This window comes from Bos indicus x Bos taurus, chromosome 7 (assembly GCF_003369695.1).
Source record: "Bos indicus x Bos taurus breed Angus x Brahman F1 hybrid chromosome 7, Bos_hybrid_MaternalHap_v2.0, whole genome shotgun sequence".
Taxonomy (NCBI): Eukaryota; Metazoa; Chordata; class Mammalia; order Artiodactyla; family Bovidae; genus Bos; species Bos indicus x Bos taurus.
The window spans coordinates 65010498-65034836 of NC_040082.1; the positions used below are offsets into that span (position 1 = coordinate 65010498).

Below are 24339 nucleotides of genomic sequence, written 5' to 3' on the forward strand. Positions count from 1 at the left end.
GCACAGAAGAGTGGAGGAGGAAAGTGGAAGGGCGGGTATGGGTCCAGCCAGCACAAGGGGCCCCTTTCCCATTGAGCCCTCACTTACCAGCTCACAGTGTGGGGGAGCTGTCCCATGCTGCCTGAGGTCAGAGAGTAGAAGCCAGAGAGGTCAGGGGTCTGCAGAGGCCTGTGAACTCCTGCAGGGGAGAGGGCAGAGTAAGTGAGCTAGCCTGACCCAGAAGCTGCTCCAGCTGGTTCCTGCATCCTAGAGCCTCCTGTGGGGCCCTCAAGATCCCGTGTCCCTGTGCTAGAGGACCAGACATACTGGTCTTTTCAGGATTAGCCTGGTGTGATCAGAGTGCCCCATTTGCAGACTGTGGGCATCAAGGGCAGATGGTTGGTGTGACTTGCTTGTGGACAGTGGCTGGGTAGTGGCAGAGCTGGAGTCATGAAGGAGTGGAAGACCAAACCTTGCCGCACCCTGGCTCATTGCTGGTCTACAACTGGGGCCTCTCTGCTGGGGACTCTAGCCTGGCTTTCTGGGCAGGAGGCAGACCCCCTGGCCCAGGAGCCCAGGGATCCAGGGCTCCACCCATTCCTCTTGCCCCCTCCTCCCCTGGGTTGAGTCAGCAGGTTTCCCACAGCCGACAGTGGCTGATTTCAGAATGACTTTGCCCGAGGCTGAGGTGAATCAGCCATCACAACCACCACTTTCCATTTTCTCACTGTGGGGAGGGAAAGACTACAAGTTCTCTATCATCTTCACACAGAGGCCTACTCCCATACTGGCACTGGTTAGCCACTCAGGATTCAGTCTCCTACCTAAACCTCAAACTTTCACATTTTGACCTGGTACCACCTTGCCCACCCCTTTGGTGCCTTCAAAAACTATCTAGCCTCTTGCTCTCAGAAGGCAGGGACTTGATCCCCTTTCCCCGCCACTCCCCAGCTCTGGGTCTTGTTGGGCCCTTCCCATCCAGGATCCATACCTTGCTTCTGGCTGATGTCGGCTGGTGCAGGTGTGGGGTGTGGGCTGCTGAAATGGTCATAGAGAGGAGAAAGTTGGGGGACGCCATGGGAAGGCTGACTGGCCTTGTTGTGCTGAAAAATGAGGAGGGTGGGTGGGTGAATGTGGGGGACCTGAGGGAGGAAGGCACAGGACTGGGGTGCACATATAAGAAAAGTCGCAATTTGCTGTGTGGGGGTAGCCCAGTCATCAGAGGAAAGTGGACGTGGTCAAAACCACAGGCTTCACTGGACAGGACCCCACTCAAGCTACCCTGTGTCCAGTGGCTCTCCACCAGCCTCACCCCAGACTTTGCCCAAAGAGTCCAGTCTCCCAGAGAGTCAGTCTTTCTTTGCCCTCAGCTCTAGGAGGCATTTTCCCCCTGCCCAGGAAATTCTTCCTGTCTCTTGGTTTCAGAGATCCCCCAGTTTCTCTGAGGCCCAATGGCTTGCCTGGTGAGTTGCTCATGCCTTCAGCCTTAGGACAGCCTGGAGCTTGCTTTTCTCCTCTGGCCCCCAGACTGAGGGGCTTGTGTCTGACCCTCTGGAGCCACCGCTTAAGAGGATTTGATGACATAGTGGAGGGAGCCTTTTCTTTTTCAAGGGAGGTGGAGCAAGCTGGCTCCAGGTGTGGCTAGGCTCCCTCCAGAGCCAACCCACCCAGCCTCCACACTTCCTGTTTCCTCGGCACCACAGGACTCTTACTTTTCACACTGGTCACATGGATTTGTCATGAGATGACTCATTCAGGCTGGGACGGGGGCTCCCCATCAGAACCAGCCACAGGGAGTGTGCTGCTCAGGGCCACGGCTCAGCTCTGCATATCCTCAGTGCACACCTTTGCTGGCCGGGGCCCTGGAGACATCATCTAAAGCTCAAGGTTAGCACCACTTGTAAAAGCCCACCTATGGGGATGCTGCTGGCTGGGCTCACAGATGAGCGACCACTAACCCATGGCACAGAAGTATCTTTGGGACGTATCTGGGGCAAGACACTAATGATTATAGAGGTTGTGGTCTGGGCTTCTTCCCAGCCCATAGGTGAAATTTCTCACTGGATGAATGTAGCCAGTATAATGGCTGGGGCTCATGACCCTTCATCACCAGCTTTGGGGAAGGTTAGGGTCGCTCTTGGTGAGAAGACTTGGCTTAGGTCCTTTGGCACTGGCTCTTGGCAGTCCAGGTGAGGCTAAGGGACAGGCAGGTATGAATCACACTAGCCGTGGCAGGAGGCTCCCAGGTGGGCACAGGATCCCATGCGTGTCTGCAGCAGTCCTGGCCACCATCTCCCCCACATTCCTGCCTCCAGGGAAGCTTCAGGCTGGGCTACAAGCTGCACCCTTCCCCCCAGATGTTGGTAAGTTGCCGACATGACCACCTGTCAGCCTCCCTCTCATCCCTCTGCCGTCCACCAGGAGGAGTCTTAGATCCCAGGGCTAATCAGTGTCTCAGGAAGACAGGAGTTACTGTTAATAGTGCTGGCTCCTTTGTGACTGGCATGGATTTGACACTACACCTACTTCCTGAGGCCAATGCCTCACCTCCGACCAGAGCCTGCTCCTGACCGCAGGCAGGAGAGCTTCCTGAGGGCTCTCCACTTGAAGCCTGAGAGTCTGCCAACCAGGTTCAGTTCCTGGAGCTAACTTTATTACCATACCCGCGCACCCGTTGCCTTGTCGGAAATGGCTGTCATGACGACATGTAAGAAGCCCCTCATTCACCCTGAAGGGTAAGGATGAAACACTACTCATAGTGCCTCCCTTTCCCTGTGGTGCCTGGTTCCACAGGGGCCAGACCCTTTGGTCTTATTATGCCAAAGGAGGCCTGCCTGGAGATGGCAGACATGCCTGGCAGCATCGCCTGGGGAGACTGATGACAGGGCCATGTCATTTCCAGGTTTTGGTTGCTGTGACCTTCCTGTTGCTATTTGAAGGCCAGGCTTTCTGAGCAAGCTGGGGAAAGGAAGGTCCTGTCACTCTCAGCTCCTCTTTTATTCCCAGCACAGACCCAAACGACAGTAACAGGTTGGGATTGTGTAGGGGAGTGGAAGGTAGGTTTCTTAGGCCCGCAGGTGTCTGGCAGGAGAGAGAGGAGACTGGGACAGATATGGGATATGTGGGGAATGTGATTTCTTCATGTACTGAGTTTTAGCCCTGTGCTAGACCACTCTTTATTCCCACTCAGGGGACCAGCAGATTGCCATGTCTCCAAGCTGTCAATGTTCCGGGTGTCACCTCTTTTCTTGCTTCCCTTTATTGCACATCTCAGCAGAGCAGTCCTTGTCCTCTACCTCCAGTCCTCAGCCCTTGTTATCCCTTCATCCAAGCCAGCCTCTTGCCCCCATCACTTCACCAGATGACTTGTCAAGGTCCCCAGGGACTTGCACGTTGCCGAACTCAAAAGTCAGTTCTCAGTCTTCATTGTACTTGGCTTCTCGGCACATTGAACACAACTAACTTCTCCCTCCTCCTCGCAATAGGTTCTTCACTTTGATTCCAGAATGCCACACTTCCCGATTTTCCTCTAACCTCTGAGGCCACTCCTCCTTGGCCTTGTTTCTGGCTCTTCATCGTTTTCCTGCCCTGACCCAAGTCTGGCCCTCAGTTCTTCTGTATCAATCCTCACCTCCCAAGGGTGCTCTCATCCAGGCTCACAGCTTTAAACGTCTTCATCTGATGACTGCTACATCTGTATCTCCGCAGCCTCTACCTCTCCCCGGAACGCTACTCTCCAAATGCTCCCAAATGCAACATGTCCAAAGTAGAACCTTTGACTTTTTGCCCCAAACATTCCTCTCCATCTTCCTCAGTTAATATCAACTCCCTCCTTCCGGTTGCTGAGACCAAACAGCTTGGAGTCATCTCTGATGCTCCTTTTTCTCACACTCCACCTCTAGTGTGTCAGCAAATCCTAATGGCTCTACTTTCAAAATATATCAGAACCCAACCATTTCTTCCTTTCTCCCTGTCCCCACCCAGTCTAAGCCACAGTCACTTCCCACCTGGCAGACACAACAGTCTCCTGCTCTTCCATCCAGCAGCCATATAAACCAGATCATGTCAGCCTGGAGCCTGCACCAAACTTCCCCAGGCATATACAGCCCTAGGATCAGACCCTAATCACCTCTCTAACCCCATTACCTTCCTCTCTCCTTGCTCATTATGCCCAGGACTTAACCTCGTTGCTTTAGCCTTCAGCCACCTCTTCCATTTACTCCAGTGGTCATCTCTTAAGTGTGCCTAGGATATGAAGTGGGCTGGGAAGCACAGCTACTAGGCTTGCTGACCTTTTCGGTAACCTTACCTCTGTAGGATCCCAGGCCAGTTTGCTCCTTGTAAAATAAGCATGAGCCTATTCAACCCTGCTACCTAATTGGTCACAGATGCAAAAATCCTGTTATACCCTAGAATTTTGGAGGCAGGAGCCCAGGGCCTATGAAGGTAGAAAGCTTTCTGGAAACCTCAGGGGCCTCCTTAACCTGATAAATTCCTAGGACAGGGATTAGCCAGATCCGAGGCCTCGTGGCACACAGGGAAGACTAGCCTCAGGGACTCCCTCAAGAAGCTGGGACCTTAGTGGGGGCATCCCACCACTTGCCGTCTTAAGGGCACAAATGCCTGGAGCCCAGCGCAGGTGGTGGAGTGAACAGGTCCCTCCAGGCCATAGGGCTTTCAAGTTTAAACCGCTTCAGAGAAGGCCCTGCCATCCCACCTTGGCGCTGGCTTTTCAGCCCTCAGGGGTAAAAGCCTGGCTGGTGGAGTGGGCAGCTCTGAGCTTGGGAAATCTTAGGAGCAGAGCCTGGGGTCCAAGGTGCCAGCTCTAGGAGGACAGTCCCAGAGTCCCACCCTTCCCGGAGTGGGAGGTTGAGAGGGGGTATCTGCTCCAAGGAAAGGAGAGGATGGCTCCACAGTGGATTTCTCAGCAAACCACCTTCCCTGTAGACGGCTAGCATGGGCCAGAAGTCCTAGAGAGCTCTCTCACCTGACAGATAGCTAGAGCCAACCCTCCTTGGCCAGGCTAGTTAAGCTCCACGTTGTATGTAGCACAGCTCACTCTAAGCCGAGGAACCCTCAGAATCTAGCTCAGCCTCAAGCCCGGTATGTACGTGTGCAACAGCGGCAGGTGCACTGAGGCCTCATCCTGTCCACCAGCCTTCCCTGGGAACTGGGGAAAAGCCTCATTAAACAGGAGTCTACTGCCAAACCACAGGAGAGGTGCCAGGTGGGCAGAGGGGGCACTGAGAACCTGCTGGCAGCTGGAGGACCCGAGGTGCCAGGGCTCCAGGGCAGAGCACCGAGGGCCTGGCCGGTCCTTCCCACGTTCATGCAGGCTGCCTCTGAGTTCACTCCCCAGCCCCCTCCACGCCTGGTGGTGGTAGCTGGGGTGGGGGGTGGGGAACTGTCTGGCGCGGGACCTGGTGCCCCATGCCCCCCTCAGCCAACAGAACGTCCCGCTCCACGGCCTCAGCACAAGGCTGTCCCAGGGCTAGGCTGCCCAGACAGCAGGGTGGAGTTGCCTGGGGCCTGCCTGCGTCTGGGGAACTTAGTGACTGGAGCTTCTCTCCTCCCCTGATGGTGACTGTCCCGTTCCTAGGGAAGGAGGCAGGCCTTGATGGATTGTCTGCCACCCCTCATCCCCGAATATCTGGACGGCACAGCCTCTTCTAACCTCTGCAAGCAGAGAGCTGGGCACTCATGGTGGGATGTATAAGCCAATGACAGACGGGACAGCAGACTGTATTCCTTGACCAGCACACTCCCACACCCTTGTTTTGACCTCTGCATACAGCCCTTTCCCGTTTCCCTCCAGACTGCAGCACTCAGGACGAGTCCAGGACTCTGAGACCCCTGGGCTGGGAGGCCATGCCTGCTGAGGCCTTAGCACAGGCGGACCTTCCTGCCTTGGCATTGCTCTTACTGTTCGTCCCACGCCACTTCAAAATCCATCATCCCAAAGCGGGTCCTCATCCTTCTGGGCTTAGCCCATGTCTGGAGATTCCTCACTCTGGTGCCCCCACATGCCCTCCTCTTGTTGAGCAGGCTGGAGCCAGGAAGAGGCCCTAGGGCAGGGCCAGGCAGGAGGAGGTGGAAATAAGGGACTCCTGAGGTCGGTCTCCCCTGCTCTGAAGGCGAGCTTGGGCCTGGCTGCTCCCGCCTCCCTCTCCCCACCCCCACTTCCTGCAGGCTCAGGTGAAAAATAAACACAGTCGGCATTTTCCCTGCAGACCGCAGAGGTCCGCTTACAGGCTGTGTGCACCCTGAGAGCCCTTGCCACCGCCAGCAGAGAAACTCCCTCGCCTCTGACGGTTGACTCTGAAAACCCCCAAACGCTTGAGCCCCACAACACTTTCCCAGCGAAGAAAGTTGCTGCTTCCTCTGGTCTCAAGCCTGGGGGGGTGGGGAGCGTGTCAAGCCTGACAAGGTCCTCCCAAGAAGGCCTCCCCTTGGCAGGGGACTGTGCCAGGAGAAGCACCCCCACCCTCCCTGCCCCCACCCAAACACACACATAAACACACTGTACCAGAATTCACAGTTGATCATTATCAGCAGAGACATTCAGTCAGGGTGTATTTACTATGCTCCTACTATGTATCAGGCAAAAGAACTTTCTCGGCTAGAAGAAAGCATCTGCTAATGGCAGATGATTATGAGAGGCACAGCTGTACCCTGTGCCAGGCATAGTTCTGAGCGCCTTGCAGATTTTAACTCACAGACTCCTAAAACAAACCTGTGATACAGGTGTAATTATTATCCCCATTTGATAGATGAGGAAATTTGAGGCAGAGACATCACATAGCTTGCCCAAGGTCACACAGCTTGTAAGCGGCAAAGCTGAGCTTCCTTCCACCCATGGTGCTGCAGAGGCCCTCTGGTCGTGGACCAACAAGGGGGAGCAGGGGAAGGAGCCCTAGTCCTCAAATGTCTCCCTGCTTCAGCCTAGTTGGTCAGTCACCTAAGTCAGTGCTTCCCTGACCCTAAAAAATGCTCCTGTAAGTTCTGAGACCCCACGCTGGGAGCTTCCGTGACGGCAGTATTTAGACACGACCCCCAGGTCCCCAGCTCACATCACTCCTCACCCTCTCACAGCCACACCCCAGCCTTGTCCAGCCTCACAGGCCTGCTTTTCTCTTACCCAGGCACCCAGCTCAACTTCACCTCAACACCTTGCCTACCCCTTGCGCGCTGCGCTCTCCTGCTAGCTTTCCATATTTCCTTCTCCTCTTTGCCAGATTCCTTCTCATCCTGACCTCAGTCTAAGGGCCACTTCCTTAGAAAGGGCTGTAACCTGGGAGGGGCTCCAGCAGCCCAGCAGGTGGAGGTGCCTACTTGCTGCAGGAGTGGCTGGGGGTCCCGGAGGGCAGAAGGGGCTTGTTGGTCCTCTCTGCCTCTCCAGGGTCTGTACTTGGCTTACTCACTAAGACTTTTAAACAAAGGCCTCTAGAAGTTCTGGTGCCCCAGAACTTCTGCACGCCCATCCACTCATCCACCATGGACCTGACTCCAGTCTCTTGGCTCCTAGAAGGCAGGGGAGGGTATTCCTGATGCCTGCTTTGAAGCTGGGGAAAGGCCTTTGGGGACAAGTCCACAGCAGGAGTCGGATCCACACCTTGAACACAAGGCGGCCTACTGAGAGTGACGGCTCTCTGGGCCAAGGGCACACACATGAAGTTGAGGACTGTAAACGCCACACTTGACAGCTCATTTGAGGCCAGCATTATCCTTCCCATTTTACACATGAGGGAAGTGAGGCTCAGGGACACTGAGAAAGTTGCTCAAACATACTCCCTCGAGTCAGTGCTGGGGACCCCTTTAGAACTCTCGGGGTCTTCGGCGATGTCAAACAGTCACAGTCTCATCTCTCCCCTCCTCTCCCTCTGCTCCAGCCACTGAGGGCTGCTGGCTCAAGGGCAAGGCTGTTCCCTCTGCCTGGGGAGCCATCGTCCACAACTTGCTGGGTCCTCTGGCAGTGTATGCGGGCAGGGCCCAATACAAGTCAGTGTTTGGGGAGAATGCGGCAGCACTGGACAAAGCACCCTGGCTGGACACAGCAGCACACAGGAGGCTGGGAGGAGCTGGGCGACTGCTGGGACTTCGGGACATCTTGCCTGGCACCTGGGAACCCATGCCGCCTTCCATCGCATCTCCTCCTTTCTCCAGACGGTCAAAGCCAGGGTTGCCAACTTCATACGGTACCTTTGTGCTAATTGGAAAAAGTACCCCCTCTGGAGAGACACCTGGGTCCATACCAGGGCACACGGCTTGGGGAGCATAGTGCAGGCTGGATCTCAACTCCTTGGCCCAGATCCCCTGCGTAATCCCACAGAGTGGCCCTGCTCATAAGGCCCTCTCCAGTTCTCACTTCTCTTCCCTGCATTGCCAGAAACTACGCGTGTCAACTCTGAGAGTGCTCCTGAGCATCCACTCTGGTCTTGATCAGTTCCTCTGGATGCCTCCCAACTCCAGGGTCCCTTAGTGCCTACCACAGCTCCCCCAGACCTCTCTATCACCGATGGTGTGTAAATGCCAAGGAGTCTGGCCAGTTGCTGAGTGGGAACCCCCCCTACCCCTACACACACACATAAGGCCTGGGACAATGAGAATGAACTTCCCAGAAGGAAGCAGGTCCCCTTTCCAAAGGGGAATTCACCTGCGTATCAGCCAAGCCTTGAAGTGTGGGCTCCCACAGATCCCACCTCTGCAGATACACCCTAGCTGGGCTCATGCCCCTTTATCCCCACCCCTACTCTGGGCCCTTCTGCCCAGGACATGGCGCTCTCCAGGGGATGGCCCTCCAGCTCCCCGCCCCTCACAAAGCATGGAGCGGTGGCACTGTGGCCCGCCGAGCTGGGGGACTGGGGGATGGCTGGGCCACCCGCTACTAGACCAGGAGGCTTCAGTCCTCCCGCCAGCACGGGACTGTTGCCAGGGATGCACAGAGCCCCACCAGGCCCCTGTGGCCAGTCCACCAGCTGCCTGGTCCTGACATCAGATAGTGGGGCCCTGCCACAGCAGAGGTGAGGACCAGAGAGCCACAGGCAGCCTTGGCAAACCACAGGCCTGCTCTAGACCCAGCCCAGCCCTGAGGCGCCCTCAGAGCTAGCGGAACCTCACTGAGTTGAGTGGCCTGGCCCACAGCCTCCAGCGGTTTCTATGCATTCGTTTACTTTTGTTTTCCTTCTTCCTCTTTGAGGTAAACGCCCCTCAGGACAGGATGTTTTTAGAGGAAAATATAAGCTTCCGGGAGCTGCTGCAGCGGAGCTGCTAGTTGATACACCGACACATTTTTGAGGACTCTGCAGCAGCCCTGGGGCTGGGCATCCCCCGGTCCAGGGAGTCACTCTCCCAGCTCCTCGATCTCAGTGCCCAGCCACCTGGGACCCCGCGTGGACTGAGGCAGGCCAGGGGCACAGCATCAGCTCAGGCTGTCTGAGGCAGTAGGGAAAGCTGGGCTCTGGGAGGACAGCATCTGAGGAAGTCAGAGGTTTTGTTACCCTAGGAGTGAAACCAAGAGGCTTTGTGGAAAAGTCCTGAAGAAGGTGAACATGCAGGTTTAGAGATGGCAGCCCCTACTAGTGACAGCCTCCTGTATGCCGGGCACCCCGCAGAGTCCCACCCTGCAGAGTCTTCCCAGCCACTGCGTGATCTGTGTGTACAGACGAGGAACGGAAGACAGGAGAGGGAAAATGACTTGCCCAAGGTCTCAGAACAAGTAGTGATAGATCTGGATTTGAATCCAGCCTCTTGGGTTCCCGGCCAGAGATCTTTACCACTCAGTGACAGGCCCCACAGGCCAGCTGGTGGTAGCCAGCGAGGACACCACACGTGTTAGGCCCAGGGGCCGAGTGGTTGCCAGATTCTCCCTTGCCCACACCGGGTCTCCTCACTGAGACCTCCACCCACCCAGGACCCCAGGGATCACCGACTTCGCCAGCAACACCCTGCCAGTAATCTCTCTTGGAAAAAACTGACCAGCTGTGTGACTCTGACCCCCATCTCGTTCTGTGTGAAGGGCGTTTTCACCCTGCCCTCTAGGTGGTGATTTTGGTCCTCAATTATAAATGACTAAAGGAACCATGAGAAATTCTTCCTATGGGGTCTGGCCTCTGTTTTCCAGTCCGCGTGCAGCATTTGCGGGGGTGGGGATGGCAGGCAGGGATGGCCACTGGCAGAAGAGTGAGTGTTCTGCATAGGAGCAGGAGCCAGGCAGGCCCTGGAGAGGTGGGGGCTGATGGTTAGCAATGGCTTGAGGCTGGGAGGTGGAGACTTGGAGATCTCATCCCCAACCTTGGCACTGCACTCCTGCCCCAGTTGATTCCAGCCAGCTTCTGAGGACCAAAGATGAGAGAGGGGTCTGTGAACCCCTCGGTCTGTTCAGCTGCCTGTACCAGCCCCGGTAGGACAATTCTGCCGTGGGGCCACAGTCAGGAAGCTCACTTGGGTCTGACCCTGGCAGCTAAGGCCCTTGGGGCTCTGCCTAGACTCGGTCCAGCTAAAGGTTTATCCCCTGTGAACAAGGAGTGAAAAGGAGTGGCTGGAGGCTTCGGGGCCCAGGATGCTCCCCTCCCCAAACCCTCACACCCAGTGTAAGCTGACAGAGGAGGGCAGGGCTGCTCCAACTGCCACAGAGGCCCTCGTGAGGTGGAGCACTCTAAAGAGGTTGAGTCAGGGGGTTCTGAAAAAAGCCACACCAAACAGCTTTTACAGACACGCACCTGCGTCTAACAGTATAAAAACAGAGGAGAGGGTGAAATACTACATTCTTGGGGGGTGGGGAGCCAAGGGGACCCAACTGTAGCTAAAAAACCCAATTTTTAAAAGAATGAGTGGATAGCTATGTTGCCTAAGAGGCAGAGTGGCATGTGCTAAGGGCAGGGAACAGAGAGGTAGATGTTGGAGATCATGTTTCTCCTCCAACACGGGCAAGGTACATGTCTCCATGCTTTGGCTTCCCCGTCTGTACCATGTCCATATCTCATAGGGATGAAATGAAGTAATATTTGTGTCTGGTAATTATTTTTTTAATTAATGAAGAAGAAAACAGAGGACAAAGGAGAGCATGTTCCCAGACCAAGGCTTTTCAGGAAAGCTGGCCTTTGTATCAGGCTGGGGCTGCTGGCCCTTGATCTCCTTTGGACTGCTGCCAGATTGCTGTTGGGCCAGACTGCTGAGCTCCTGCCTAGCCTTCAGTGACAAGAGCCGGGGTGGAACTAGGGTGGGAGGTGCAGAGGAGGGCAGCAGTAGAAGCAGAAACTCTCAAAATGTCCTAGCAAGGTTGGCAGGTGGATCTGGTTCCCAAGCAACTTTCCCAAGGGGTTTGGCAAGGGGACACCCACGCCCAGGGATGCCCTCAGATTCCTCAGTCCAGCCAGTCCCACTGTCTTAGAACCGAGGATACCCTCTAGTCCATTCCTGGACCACACAGAGGAGGGCCCCTGGGCCAGAGAAGTCTAGCAATGAGCTTCCAGCTGAGCCCAGACCAAAGTTAGAAAGAGGGAATCCACTGATACATAATCCTAAACTGTCCTTGCATCATGCATCAGAACCTGATGCAATCTTGTTTTTTATTTGGCCCGCTTAGTGGCTTGAGGAACCTTAGTTCTCTGACTAGGGATTGAACCCGTGCCATTGGCAGTGAAAGTGCAAAATCCTAGCCACTGGACCGCCAGGGAATTCCCAAACCTAATGTAATCTTGAATGTCATTTATAAACACTTTTCCAGGTAAAACACTTTTCCAGGTAATATTTATTCTGGAAGCCCCGAGGTCCTGCTTTCAACCAAGAAACACAGCTCTTGGCCCTGGTAGCCCTGACCTTGCCAGGCATTGGTCCAGCCCTGACCCAAGTCCAGAACTTTGAGGTCATGCCCAAGGGGGGCAGGAAAGCACCAAATCTTTCCTTGAGGCCAGAGGAATCCAGCTCATAAACTCAGCGGGAGTGGGGGTAACATTCAGCTTTGCAGCCTACAGTGACCCCAACTAACTGCACAGATTTGAGAGCAGAGGGACAGAGCAGAGTCTGGGCTCTGGGGGAAAAGAGTCCACGTCCTGACGCTGCCAGGTACTAGCACATTCTTAACCTCTCTGAGCCTGAGTTTCCCCATCTGTAAAATGAGAGCTATATAGCGACTACTTTCTTGGCTTCTGGTAAGGATCTTGATATCGGGATTAAAGGTCCCTGGCACAGGTCTGGCACTTGGGAGGCTCTTGACACATGCACTATTACCGTGGCTGTTGTTACTCTCTCAACAGCTGTTTACGAGCACCTACTATGTGTCATGCTCTCTGCTGGCCACTGAGAGAGTCTAGCAGTGAAGAGGACAGATGTGGTCCTGGCCCTGTAGATCCTCTCTCGCCCTTTTGATCCAAACCACCATCCCTAAACCCCTATCCCAACATGGTCATCAATCCCTACGGCCTCTGCAGTCCCAGCTTCATCTGTCCCACACCCTTTGGTCTATGTTCATGCCCCAGCCCCACCCAGGGGATTGCCCACCACAGCTGGGAGGTTCCTGGGCTGCAGACTGCTTCAGAGCCTGCCTTCGAGCTCTGGGCTGGCTGCTGCAGCACAGCATATACTCAGGGCTGCCCTGCCTGGACCCCAGCTACAGCCAGCAGAGACCTCACTGTAAAACTCTCCAGAGGCTGCTGCTCAGCGTCCCTAAGGGCCCACCCACCCTCTGCCTGCCTGGCCACCGGGCCAGCCACAGAGCCATCTGATTTGAATGAAACTTAAAACTTAATGACTTTCATGCTGGTTATTTAAAACGCAATGTAATTTTCTTAAACACCCTATTATTTCCTTTGATAGCTACAAAGCTTCCCCCAATCCCATAAGCATGTTTATTTTTAGGGAAAAGAGTGGTTTTGCAGTTGGTCATAGAGACCAGAGGGAAAGGAGCCCACAGAAAGTAGGGCAAAGAGTCAACCTTGGCAGCCTGGAGACCCACAGCTGCCCTGCCTTTGTGCTGGGACAGATTCCCCACTGACACCATGGGGTCCAGGGCAGGACCCTGCCCTTCTCATACCAGCACATCCACCAGTGGCCCTCCTGTCCACCATCTGACGGCAGTCAAGTCCCCCTTCCCATGCTTCACCTCCACAGGGCCCCAGTGTCCCTCCTGTGAGACAGTTCCACTGGCTTCCACAGACATGCCAGCCATATACAGGTCTGGGGAAGGGGGCCTGCGGTTACTGACACACTCTGGGCAGCCTCCTCCTGGCTCCTCCAGACATTGTGCCCTAGGTAAGGCCTTGAGGCCTGAAGCATTGACCAGCTGGATGAGATCTGTGCTCAGATAAAGTGGCCTCAGGCAGTGGCTGCCCACACTGGGAGGGTGGGTGGGTGTGGCCCTGCCAGTCGGGGCTCCCTGGCAAAAGGGACAGCCTAGTGGTGGGTGTGCGTGCGGAGGTCAGCTGAGCCCCGCCAATGCGGGGCGTCCTCTGGGAGTGGCTATTTTTAGATCCCAAGCTTTCATGTGGCCGAGTGATGTGCAGTTTACAAAGCATTGGTAATGTGTTTCAGATGGCGGCCCAGCAGACCGGGAGGCTGGGCCTGCTGCCACCAGAGCCAGGTCAGAGTTAGTCAGAATACCCTCAGCTGGACTCCTGTCACCTGTCCCTCCCGCCCTCCAATTCCTTCTTGCCTGATGGGGAGGCTGGGTCAGGAGCAGTTCTTGCAGTGCCCAGCAAAAAGCCCCAGCTGAGGCCCACCAGAGCAGCAGGCCTCTCCCACTAATGCTTATCTGACCTTCAGGAATCCTCATGGCCAGGGCTCCCACCCCCGTTTACAGAGGGAAACTGAGACCTAGAGAGGTTGACAGATTTACTTGAGGTTACACGCCAGGGAGGAGGTGGCCTTGGCTCCTGGCTTCCTTGCCCATCAGAGCCTCCTCCCATCATGGGCAAATTGGGCTCCCTGGGAGGGGGTGATCTGCCCTCCCTGGCCAGGCTGCCCTGGTGGTGGGCTAGGGCAGCTCTAACCACGTGAACCCCCAGAACCCACTGTTCCCTGGGGCCACATCCTGCCTATCCATGCCTGCAGCCCTAGCCACACATTCGTCGTTATTTGCAAGCAGACAGTGTGGGGCCCAGACAGCCTCGTGTCCTTGGAGAGAAGAGATGGTTGTTTCAGTGGGAGGGGTAAAGGGGTTGGCAAAGCATCTGCTTTCTCTGATCTCCAAGGAGCTCTGGCTGTGTAGTTGGCTGTGACATGAAGGCCGTGTGTCACCATCTCCCTCTACACTCTAAAGCCATATCTGCTGGTACAGCCCAGGCAGGCAGGCTCCATGGGTGGGACAGGCTACAAGGCAGCCTCCCCCAAGAGAGGGCCACACTCAGGCCCACCTTGGCCAGGGACCCTATCCAGTAAGGGACAGTCCCTTTTCCCCCCAGGGAATGGGAGCCCCATGTCCTACAGGACCCTCTGACCAAGACAAACCCTCCAGGCTGCAGCTTAGAGACTACATGTGCCAAGGCTGATGAGGACCACTCCTCTTTAAGGGGAGGGAGGTGGCACCCACGTCCAAACCCCAAGTATCACAGGTCTGTGAGCTGAGGCAGCAGACTACCTGAAGGAAGGAGATAATAATGTCCTGGGTTCTCAGAGACCTTCCACAGACTCCTGGGGCCTTGGAGTCCTGCTAGAGACAGAGCTGATGAGGGGGGCTCTCCAAACCCTGGCCGGGGTTCAGTCCCCTCAGGGACAGGAGGCGAGGCCCTGGCCTCGTGATCCTGGAGACAGACTGAGAGTCCAATGAAGTAACACGAAACTTCCACCTCTGAGGCACTCCTTCCTGGCATGTGCCAGCTTGCTCGGGTCTCCCCTGCCCAAAGCCCACCCCCTCCCTGGCCCTGCCCGCCTCCTCCAGTCATCCTGTGCCTCCCAGCATCCGCCTGCCAGCCTTACCCTCTCTGTCCAAGTCAGACCATTTCCCGTGGGCACCATGCTGCCCTTCATGCTGCCAACTCCTGGGCTGTGGCACCAGCACCGCCTGGGCACATGCTAGGCCTTCCATGCTGGCCCTTCTCCAGCCTCACAGATCCTGGGCTTTGGCGGGCCCTTCCAGTGGCCAAGAACGTACTCATTTCTGCCCCTCCTCCTCTGTTCCAGCTGTCCCCCAACCTAGAGCGTTCCCCCACTCCCGCCTTCACAGGTTCTGGGCCTGTCAGAACAGCCCCCTGCCAGGAAACCTTCCTAGCTGCCCCACCAGCCCCTCTCCTCAGCGTGCTTTATCCAACACGGCCGGCACTGAGCCCCCAGGAAAGTCTCTCGGCCTTGCCAGAACTGAGCCCTGGAGCGGGCAGAGGCAGCCGTCCCCTCTGTGCTGAGCCAAGGCCAAGTACCCGGGGCGGGGGGGTGGGGCTCAGTGAATACCAGTTAGGGGTCTGGACCAGGATTCTAGATATAGCGGGCACCACGTCGTTGACCAGCTGAGAGCCCTCGGGTTGGCCAGGTGGACAGCTGTCCTCTTTGCTCTGCCCCAGGGGAGCCGGCTGAGGGGCTGAGGATGGAGAGCGTCAGGGGCTTCAGTCCAGCCCCCTTCAGGGGTAGTTACTGCACCTCCTGGCATGGCGTCCTTTACAAAGGCCATTCCCCACAGTGTTAACAACCCCTCCCAGGCTGGCACCGACTGTGTGGCAAGAACTCCACATACATGAGCTCGTTCCATTCCACAGCAACCCAGGGAGCTAGGAACCTTCACTATCCTTGTTTTTAGGTGAGACAATAAAGCCCAGAAGAGTTAACTTACCCAGAGCCACTCAGCCAAGGAGTGGAAGGTAAGGCGTCTGAGGGTAGAGCTTCCCAACTCAGGCCTTCCACCTCCACTCCTCTAAGGGGCCATGGATAAGTCCCTTCCCTGACACGACCTGCTGTCCCCACCTGCAGAGGAGGGCTGGCACCCCAGGACCCATGCACTGTACCATGGGGGAGGGGGAGCCCTGTGACCTGATAAAACACCTGTTTCCTCCACCGGAGTCTTGTTTGTCCACAGTGGCAGGAAGCAGCCAGTCACAAGGCATGAGGGAGCGTGACTGTATGGCTTCGGGACCGCAGCTGCTCCCCCTGCCCCTCCACGCGGCTCTGTGCCCACCCTGCTCCACCCGGACCTCAGCTGTTGTGTGACTTGAAACCACTGCCCCCAGAGCTCATTCTCACAGCTCAGCTAAACCTCCCTTCATGCGGGGACAGGGGGTGGGAAGTGATCTCAAGAGGACCCAGGAGGGCATGGGCTGCCAACTGCCCATGAGAAGGGACCACCAAGACCCCGCCTCCCACTCCAACCCCACTCATATCTAAGTCTCAGGGCACCTGGGGAGGTGGGCAGAGCTGGTATGGACAGCCCTGTTTACTGCCTGTGACAGCTGGTTCGGGAAACCCTGTTCAGGCCCGGGGAGGAACACCTGGGTGCTAGCAGCCAACACAGGGCTCGCCATCAGCCCCTCCCTCTGCTCCTGAGCTGGAGGCACGGATGGGCAGTCCTAAGCTGCGGCCGAGGTGGCAGGTGGGGCAGGTCTGCAGGACGGGCGGGCCTCCTTCAGGGTGACTTCCTAGGCCTGAAAGGCATCACGGAGGCCCCCCTGAAAGTTTCCACCCTGGGGGTATGCGGGTGTGGGGGCTGCAGATTTTCCAAATACCACACAGCCCTCCAAGTCAGGAAGGAATCCAAGTCAAAATTACTTTTAAGTCTCACTGCCCAGCTCGAACCTATAAAATGAACAACAAAAGAGGGGAAACGCCATGTGGGCTGGGCTTGGGCTCTGCCAGGAACCCTCTGTGAACTGGGGCCATGGGGAAGCAAAGCTGCGATTCCTTCCTACCTCTTGAGCCCACAGTTCTCACACTTTGCTCCAGGAAAACAATCAGTGAGCATCATTCCCACTGGTAAAGAAGGCAACCCGTGTGAAAACTAGAAGTCACATGAGGGAGAAGCGAATAATAAACATGAGGGGAGACAAGCAAAGAAGCCACACGTGGGCACTGCCCGGGGGGCACCCCACACCCTGGAAGCACTGGGACGAGACACAGGAGGTTGTGCACAGGGGGACCGTGTGAGAAGAGCTCGGAATGGTTCAGAGGCTAATGGCCACAAGGGTCTTTCCCCTTTTTTCCCTTACAAAATAGCTTCAGCCCCTAACATATGTAAAGGGCTTCTGTATGGCTAGGGAAGGAGGGGCCTCTTTCAGACAAATCTCTAGGGTGGTAGGAGAGGATTCTCAGGACAGAATGAGTGGCTGTGGCTGTGGCTCCCAGCCTGGTCCCAGGATTCACACTTTTCCTCCCAAGAATCCCTGGGTGAGGAAGGCATCGAGGAGGGGCCCATATACCCAAGTCCCCACTCCAGCGTTCAGACCCCAAACTCTGTGGCCCAAAGTAGAGTTAGTACCACTGAGCCACCACTGGTCCCAGAGGGGCCAGGGCAGCAAAGGAAAAGGGATCAGTTGTGGCCAAATCCTGACCCCCAAGCCCACGCACACTGGCACCTTCCTGGGCACGTCCCTGATACCCCTGCCTCTAGTCCTCACTCCAACTCTGGGAGGAGAGCTTACTACTCTCGTTGTGCTGAGGAGGAAACTAAGGCTCAAAGATATTTCTGACACATGGGCCGCCTCTGGCCTGAGCATGGCAACTGCATCATAAACCAGTGCCAACCTCCTTGGCCTGAAATGCTGCTAGGGTGGGCAAGGCAGCTGAGGCCTGGGGCGGGGTGTGATGGAGGGCCCCACTTGGATGGTCAGAGCCAAGTATCTCTGAAGAGGTAACATCTGAATACGCCCTGGGTGAGGAATGAGAAAGTGGCAGTGAGGTGAAGAGCTGAAGAGAATGCCAAGCTGAAGGAATGAGTGTGAAGGTTTTGAGGTACAAAGAACTCAGTGTCCTGTCAGGGCACTGGGGGGCTGCTTTTTAGGGAGAGAGGAAGAGTGTGGTGCAGATGAGGAGGGGCGGTCAGCAGGGGCTGGCCACCTAGGCACTAAGGCTGTGCTGAGTGGCTCAGATTTTACTCCAAGACCAATGGGAGCCTCTACAGGGTTTAATACGGCAAGAGGTGCGATCTGACTTTTGTTCAGCTCCTTGGGGATCCTGGATTGAGGGTGAGGGTTAGGGTGGGGACCCAGGTCTGTCAGAGGGACTATAGAGGCGGCTGCCCTCCTAGGGGAGGGATGGTGATGGTTTGGGCTTGGGGGTGGCAAATTCAATAGAGAAGTAGATGATCTGGGATGTCTGGAGAGAAGCCCAGATGCCTGCCAGTCCCCGGTGTCTTTATTTGGCAGACTACTCCTTCAAGGAGCTGCTCAGCAGACCCTCTCCCACAGCCCAGGAGGGGCCAGGTATGCCCAGGACACTGCCAGCTGGCCCTTTTGTAACAGGACTCTTCTGGCCAGGGATCTAAGTCTATTCATCTGTCTACTCCGCTCAGCTGGGCACTCTCAGAGAGGCTGCTTCTGGTCCATCTGGTACCCAGCCTGGTGCCAAACTCATTCACCCCAACCAGGGCTAGTGACCAACCATCACTAACCCTCCCCCGCAAGGCCTCAATGCTTGTCTTCTGAGGGGTGTGGAGGGCTGGGTGGGTGCATCTCTGCAGAGCTCCCCAGGACAGGCTGGCCATGCGTCAGCAGCACTTCCTTCCTCTGCTCAAGTCTTGCTATTACCCTCACCTCCTGCTCCCCCAGGCTCGCTTGCACGATCCTCACTTGGACTTCAGACCTTGGAGTCAGAGAATGTGAGCCCAATGGCCAGGAGCCCAAGCATGAATCCACTGCTTCAAGTGGGCACCTCCACCTCAGAGGTCTCGGGGCATGCCCAGACACCAGGATGGCACAGGGAAACAGCCCCAAGTCCCTGCAAGAGCCAAAAGGCTCAGCTCAACTATTTTTTTTGGGAATTGAGATGTAATTTACATACCTTGAAATTGACCATTTTAAAGTACACAATTCAGTGGCTTTTAATATGCTCACAAGGTTGTGCAACCATCCCCATGATCTAATTCCAGAACATATTCATCACCCCAAAAAGAAATCCCATACCCATTAGCAGTCACTCCCTATTCTCTTCTTCCCTGAGCCCCAGCAAACATTCCCCTACTTTCTGTCTCTGGATTAGCCTATTCTGGGCATTTCATCTAAATGGTGAAAGGCCCACCAGCCTTCTGGGCCACAGACAGCAAGCGGAGCCCCTGGAAGGGGCCAGAAGAGTGACGAGGCCTCATATCCTTTCTGAGATGAGAATTTGCACCAAACTGTCAGTTCTGCACATCCTGGAGTCTGAGTTTCCCTAAGGAGTGATGCCTCACTCATCCCAGAAATCCCTCAAAGTCTGGCTCAGGACCAGGTCATTGCTCTCCCCACTACAATCCCAGAGCGGAGCAAACAAAACAAAACAAGCAGTGGCTACGGGGCTAGGTTTGTCTGCAAACCTACATGAGGCTCCTGAAAGACATTAGCTGTGAAATTAACTTTGACCTAATTTCCACTTCCAAAAACAGAGTTTGCGAGGAGCCAAGTACCAAAAAGAAGAAAAATCTCCCTCTACACCCCTCTGGTAGCTCCTGACAAGATTCCAGTCTGCCTACTTTGAGGTATCCAGCGTAGTAGCCACATGGGCGTTCCATCCAGACAAGGGCAGAGGAGGTCCCTGGCATGGGTTTTCCCTACTGTCAGGGAAGGTCAAGCGATCGGCCTTAAGCTCCCCAGCACAATTGTTGACCAGTTGATTCTCTCAGAGAGGGCAAAGAGCAAGAGGGGCCTAGTTCCAAAGCCCATGGGCAGGGGCTGGGCAGCGTGTCCTCTGTTCCCTGAAGATGGCCTCAGGAAAACACAGCACTGGGGGAAAAAACCTCCAAAGGCAATCCTTCCTGAGGACCTCACAAGGGGCTCCTAACCCACTGTAAGAGTATCTTTCCTCATTCTAGACACAGGAACCTTGAATCACATGATAAATGGGTTCCCAAAACACAGGGTCAATTAATTTTGCCTTTTAAAAGCTAACCATATTTTAAATGTCCACATAACTCTTCTAGTAACACAAACACCTACTACTCTTCTAGCTGTTCCTTTGTAACAGGTTTGCTTAAAGGAGGGCCCCCCATATTCACGTACATCTTCCTCACCCAGCGTCTCCCCAGTGCAGGCCCTCCTGTGCCTCTGTTCTTGTCTCCGGCCCTACGGAGCAGCCAATGCCAGGGCACAGAAAGTCAGCTCCAGAGCCTGCCCTCTTCCTGTGAGCCCAGAAGCCAGGCTGTGGGAGGCAACGGCAGGCTGGGGAGGAGGACAAAAGGATTCGCCCCTATAAGAGAGAGTGTGACGCACAGAAACGCATCTGCTGCAGCTTGAGAAGGATCTCAAAGTTTAAAAGATAGCTGATCCAGGCAAGGGGAGTGGTGGTGTGCCTGTTCCAGCCCCCGCTCCCCCCTGAGTCCTGACTGCTGGAGGCAGCCGGCCATCTGTGACACTCTGACCAGTATAAGCTAAAGGACACCAAATGGTTCCATCACCACACCCTTGTGGAGAACAAGGCACTCCCACTCTGGGCGCTCCCCTACCACTTGCCCAGACTGTGAAAGGAACTCAGAAACACCGCCTTTTCCCTGCACCTCTGTGGCATCACAAGACGCTGGAGGGAACCTGCCTGCAAGGTCTGTTTTGAGCCTTTTCTTTAGTTTTGATTATCAGCAACCCCAGCCTCCCGTCAGCAACTCAGCTACTGGTGTTTAGGCAGTGGTGGGTTATGTCCCACCACCTGGGCCCAAGTCTAAGAGTTTATACCTTGTAGGGAGCCCCCAAAGTATATTTGTTAATAGCAGGCTCATGGAAGGTAGAGGTCTCTGGGGAGAGAGCTACTGTGTCAGGTGGCAAGGTCGGAAGGCAAGCAAGCCCCTTCCCCCACAGACTTGGAAGGAAGCAAATACCTCACAGACAGGAGCCAGAAAGCGACAGACCACTCAACCAACCAACGTGTTCCTTTACAGATGAAGGAACGGGGGTCCAAAGGGCAAGGAGCTTATTTCCAGTCAGCTGTTTACCAGGTTTTCCATCTTGGGTTTCTGGAGAGAAGCCCCAGTCTACTTTTTCACGCCCCACCAGCTTCAGCATGAAACTGCTTTCAGAACCTACCCTCCTCGCTCTTGATCGGAAAGAGCCTGGCAGTCACTCTCCACCCTCTGGGTGACGGGTGACCCCCCACCACTAGCATATGAGCTTCCCCCTGCTGGCCTGACCTGCACGAGGGTCTATGTTTGCACCCAACACCCACCCACCACAGACCCCAGGGCCCTTTCAATGTACTCTCGAAGCTCTAATCTCACCCCTGACTTGGGCCAGCTGAGCAGTCTGGAACTCTAATCTGAGTTTATCGTTAAGCACAGCTTTACTGCTGCCCCGAAGCACTCAGAAAAGGCTCTTCACACTTTAGGTCATCTGCACCAATGGGCAGAAAAGCACGGTTTGTAATGATCTTGCAGTCTTCTCAAAGCACTGAGTTCTTAGTTCAATTTGCAGATTGATTAAACAGGCCCCTAACTGACACTACTGATTTGAAACACCTTTGCAAGCCCTTCCTGGTGCATTTTGAGACCAAGCCAGCTTCTTAAAAACCTTATTTCCCCACATTGTGGTCGGGTTCTTTCTCTGGGAAGGCCACATTCATGCCCACAAGGACAGAACGAGTAGGAGATGTTTCTCCTGTACAACCAGAAGACCTGAAGCAGCCCAGCTTTTCTACCCATTCCCCCCACCTTGGGACTTAGTGGGAGAAGGCTAACAGCAAAACTCAAAACTCCATGCCACTTACACCACCCTGAGGAGGGGTGGGTGATCTCAGCTTAAAAGTTCTTCAAGAAGATGCCACCCCAGCATCACCAAGCTCCAAGACAGAGCCAGCACCTGCTAGTGACCAAGCTGGGAAGACAAAAGCCAACCGCTGGAGGTAAGTGGGGGTGCTTGCGGCTGTCCTCTTTCCTTCAGGAACGATCTCTTTCTGGTTCAGATCCCACTGGGTGTGTATGGGGAAAAGGACGAGAACAGCGTTCTCCTGTATCTATTTTGTTCTAGGTAAAAGTCACTTCTTGCCCATGCCTCACATACCTGATGAAGGAGGTAGCAGGCACAAGGCGGGATGGGCTGCTGGGGCCACTTACCAGCGGGGGCTGCGGCTGGGGGTGCTGCCCTGCTCCCGAGGGGGGCGGGTAGTGCATGAGCAGATTGAAGGCGGAGTAGACGGTGTCTTTGTACATGCCGCTGGTGCACTCCGGGGCCTTCAGGCCTGGAAAAACCACAGCTGGTCAGAAGCGCCAGCCCGGGGCGGCTGGGGCTGAAGGCTGTCTGCTCGATGGAGAGAAGATCAGAATTGCCAAGGGGTCCCCTTCAAGTTCCTGACTTGAAGGGCTGGGGCGGGGGGGTCCCCGCAGTGCCAAGGTTTGACGAAGGACCCCGAGTTCGGGCCTCCCTTCCTCGACCCCAACTCTGCCCTCCGGCCAAGGAACCTTGGCCAGCGCTTCCTCCTCAAGACGGGGGATTAGTCAAGTCACCTGGACAGGAGGGGAGGCGGAGATGGCGGGGGTCTGTTTACTCCTATAAAGGTCAGGGCACCGGAAGTGACTCGAGCCTGGCGGCGCCCGGGAAACCCGCCCCCCACTCCCCCACCCCCTCGGTTTTACCGCCTCCTCGAGCTGCCGTGGGGGCGGAGGGAGGCACCCCCTCGGCTCCCTCCCGTACTCGGCGGCCCGGCTCTCCCACCGAGGCCGGGCCTTAGCGGGAGGAGGGGAGCTGGGCCGGGCAGAAACTCACCGTCTTCCAGAGACTCTGGAAGTTTGTCGGGGAAAAGTCTCTGCGAAGTGTGTTCCCGCCCGAGAGCCTGCGGGGAGATCCAAAGGGGCCTTGAGAGGGCTGGGAAAGCTCGGGGCTCGGGGCCCGGGGCCCGGGAGGGGTCTGAGGGATGGGGACCCCTGAGAGCCGCGGGAGGGAGGGGCGGGGCAGCGCGAGCCGAGCGCCAGGGGCGATGGAGCGACGCGGCTTCTTAGGAGCAACGGGGCGCGGGCCAGCGCTCACCTCCGCCCCGACCTCGGCCTCGCCACGGGCACCGGCGCCCGCCCCCGGGACCCCCGCGTCGCCGGCCGCGCCCTCGGACTCATTGACGAGCGACGACTTGAGCTCAGCCAGGTCGCGCTCGGGGCCCGCGGCGCTGTCGCGGCTCTTGTCGTCCTGCTCCTCGCCCTCGTCCTGGAAGGCCAGCAGCTCATCCGGCGCGCCGAGGTCGTCGCCGCCGCCCGCGCCACCCCCGCCCGAGTCCAGCTGCGGCATGGTGCGCTCAGCCTGCGGGGGCGCGGGGCTCGGGGGTGCGGGGCGCGGAGCCGGCCCGGGAGGCGGCGAGCCCGGAGACCGGACCTCCGAGCCCGGATCGCAGCGGGCGGAGCGCGGGCTGACTCCGCCTGGGCGGGCTGCGGGCGCGGGGCGCGGGGCGCGGGCGCGGGGTTGAGAGGCTCCGGGAGCTGGCGGGTCAGAACATCAAAGGCGCCGCCGGCGGAGTGCCGGGGGCGGGGCGGGGACGCCGGGGGGCGGGCCCGGTCGGGGGCGGGACCAAAGTGCCCCCGCCCCTCCTCTCCTGGGAGAGGCCAGGACGCGCCCAGTGGGCGTAGTCTTAAAGGGCTAGCTCTCCCATGAGTAAATCGAATGGTGCGTCGGAGGAGCCTGAAAAGCATCACCCGTCTCCTGAAATGCGGGGAATCTAAAGGGGGTTCTTAACCCCGATTCCTCACCTACAACCAGGGATTCCCTTCCTGCGCCCAGGTTTCTTCCTCAGCTGTGTAGTGCTCTGGTCCCCCAGGCCTTTGGGGTTTGGGAGTGCCTTGGATAGGGAGCCAAGTTGTAAACAGTGTCTGTACCTGGGCTCAGTATAGTGTGTCCTGGGCTTGGAACTGGGGTCTTCCTTGAGCTTAGGGGCTGCTCGAGGCTATGCTCGAACACCGGGCCGGCAGAGTTAGGACTCCTCAAAACTCCATTCTCTGGGTGCATCTTCCAGCCCTCTGCCAATCTGGGACCTCCTTCCAGGTTGCCCTCACACAGCGCCAGCGCAGGCAGTATACTCTCTCACATATTTATTGAGTGCCTCTTATATGAGGGACTCATACATCGCATAACTGTGACGGGCCTCTCAGCCACGTGGCGGCTCAGAGGCGCGAACGCAGCCAAGAGGGCAAGAAAGAAGTATCCCTCCAGGGCCCATGCCAATCCTCCAGACCCGACCCACCCCCCACCCCCCACCCCCCACCCCCTACAACAACTCGTCCAACTGAGTTCCATGTCCGGAACCTGTGGCCCGGCCCGGAAGGCGAGGCTTTGGGCAGCTCCGTGGGCTGCCGGA

At 56.5% G+C, this 24339-nt stretch overlaps 1 protein-coding gene across 6 annotated transcripts in view; it reads right to left on the reverse strand.

Annotated features, from left to right (window-relative positions):
• Positions 1–23467, reverse strand: part of TCF7 (transcription factor 7) — a 32047-nt gene extending 8580 nt beyond the window's left edge. For all 6 annotated transcript variants that reach the window (XM_027546499.1, XM_027546494.1, XM_027546496.1 and 3 more), the window contains exons 1-5: positions 23028–23467; positions 22767–22833; positions 22118–22242; positions 971–1082; positions 88–178 (exon numbers count right to left, since the gene is read on the reverse strand). In XM_027546499.1, coding sequence (XP_027402300.1) covers positions 88–178; positions 971–1082; positions 22118–22242; positions 22767–22833; positions 23028–23279 — 647 coding nt within the window. In that variant the 5' untranslated portion in view covers positions 23280–23467. The remainder of the gene's footprint in view (positions 1–87; positions 179–970; positions 1083–22117; positions 22243–22766; positions 22834–23027) is intronic.
• Between the last annotated feature and the right edge of the window lie 872 nt (positions 23468–24339).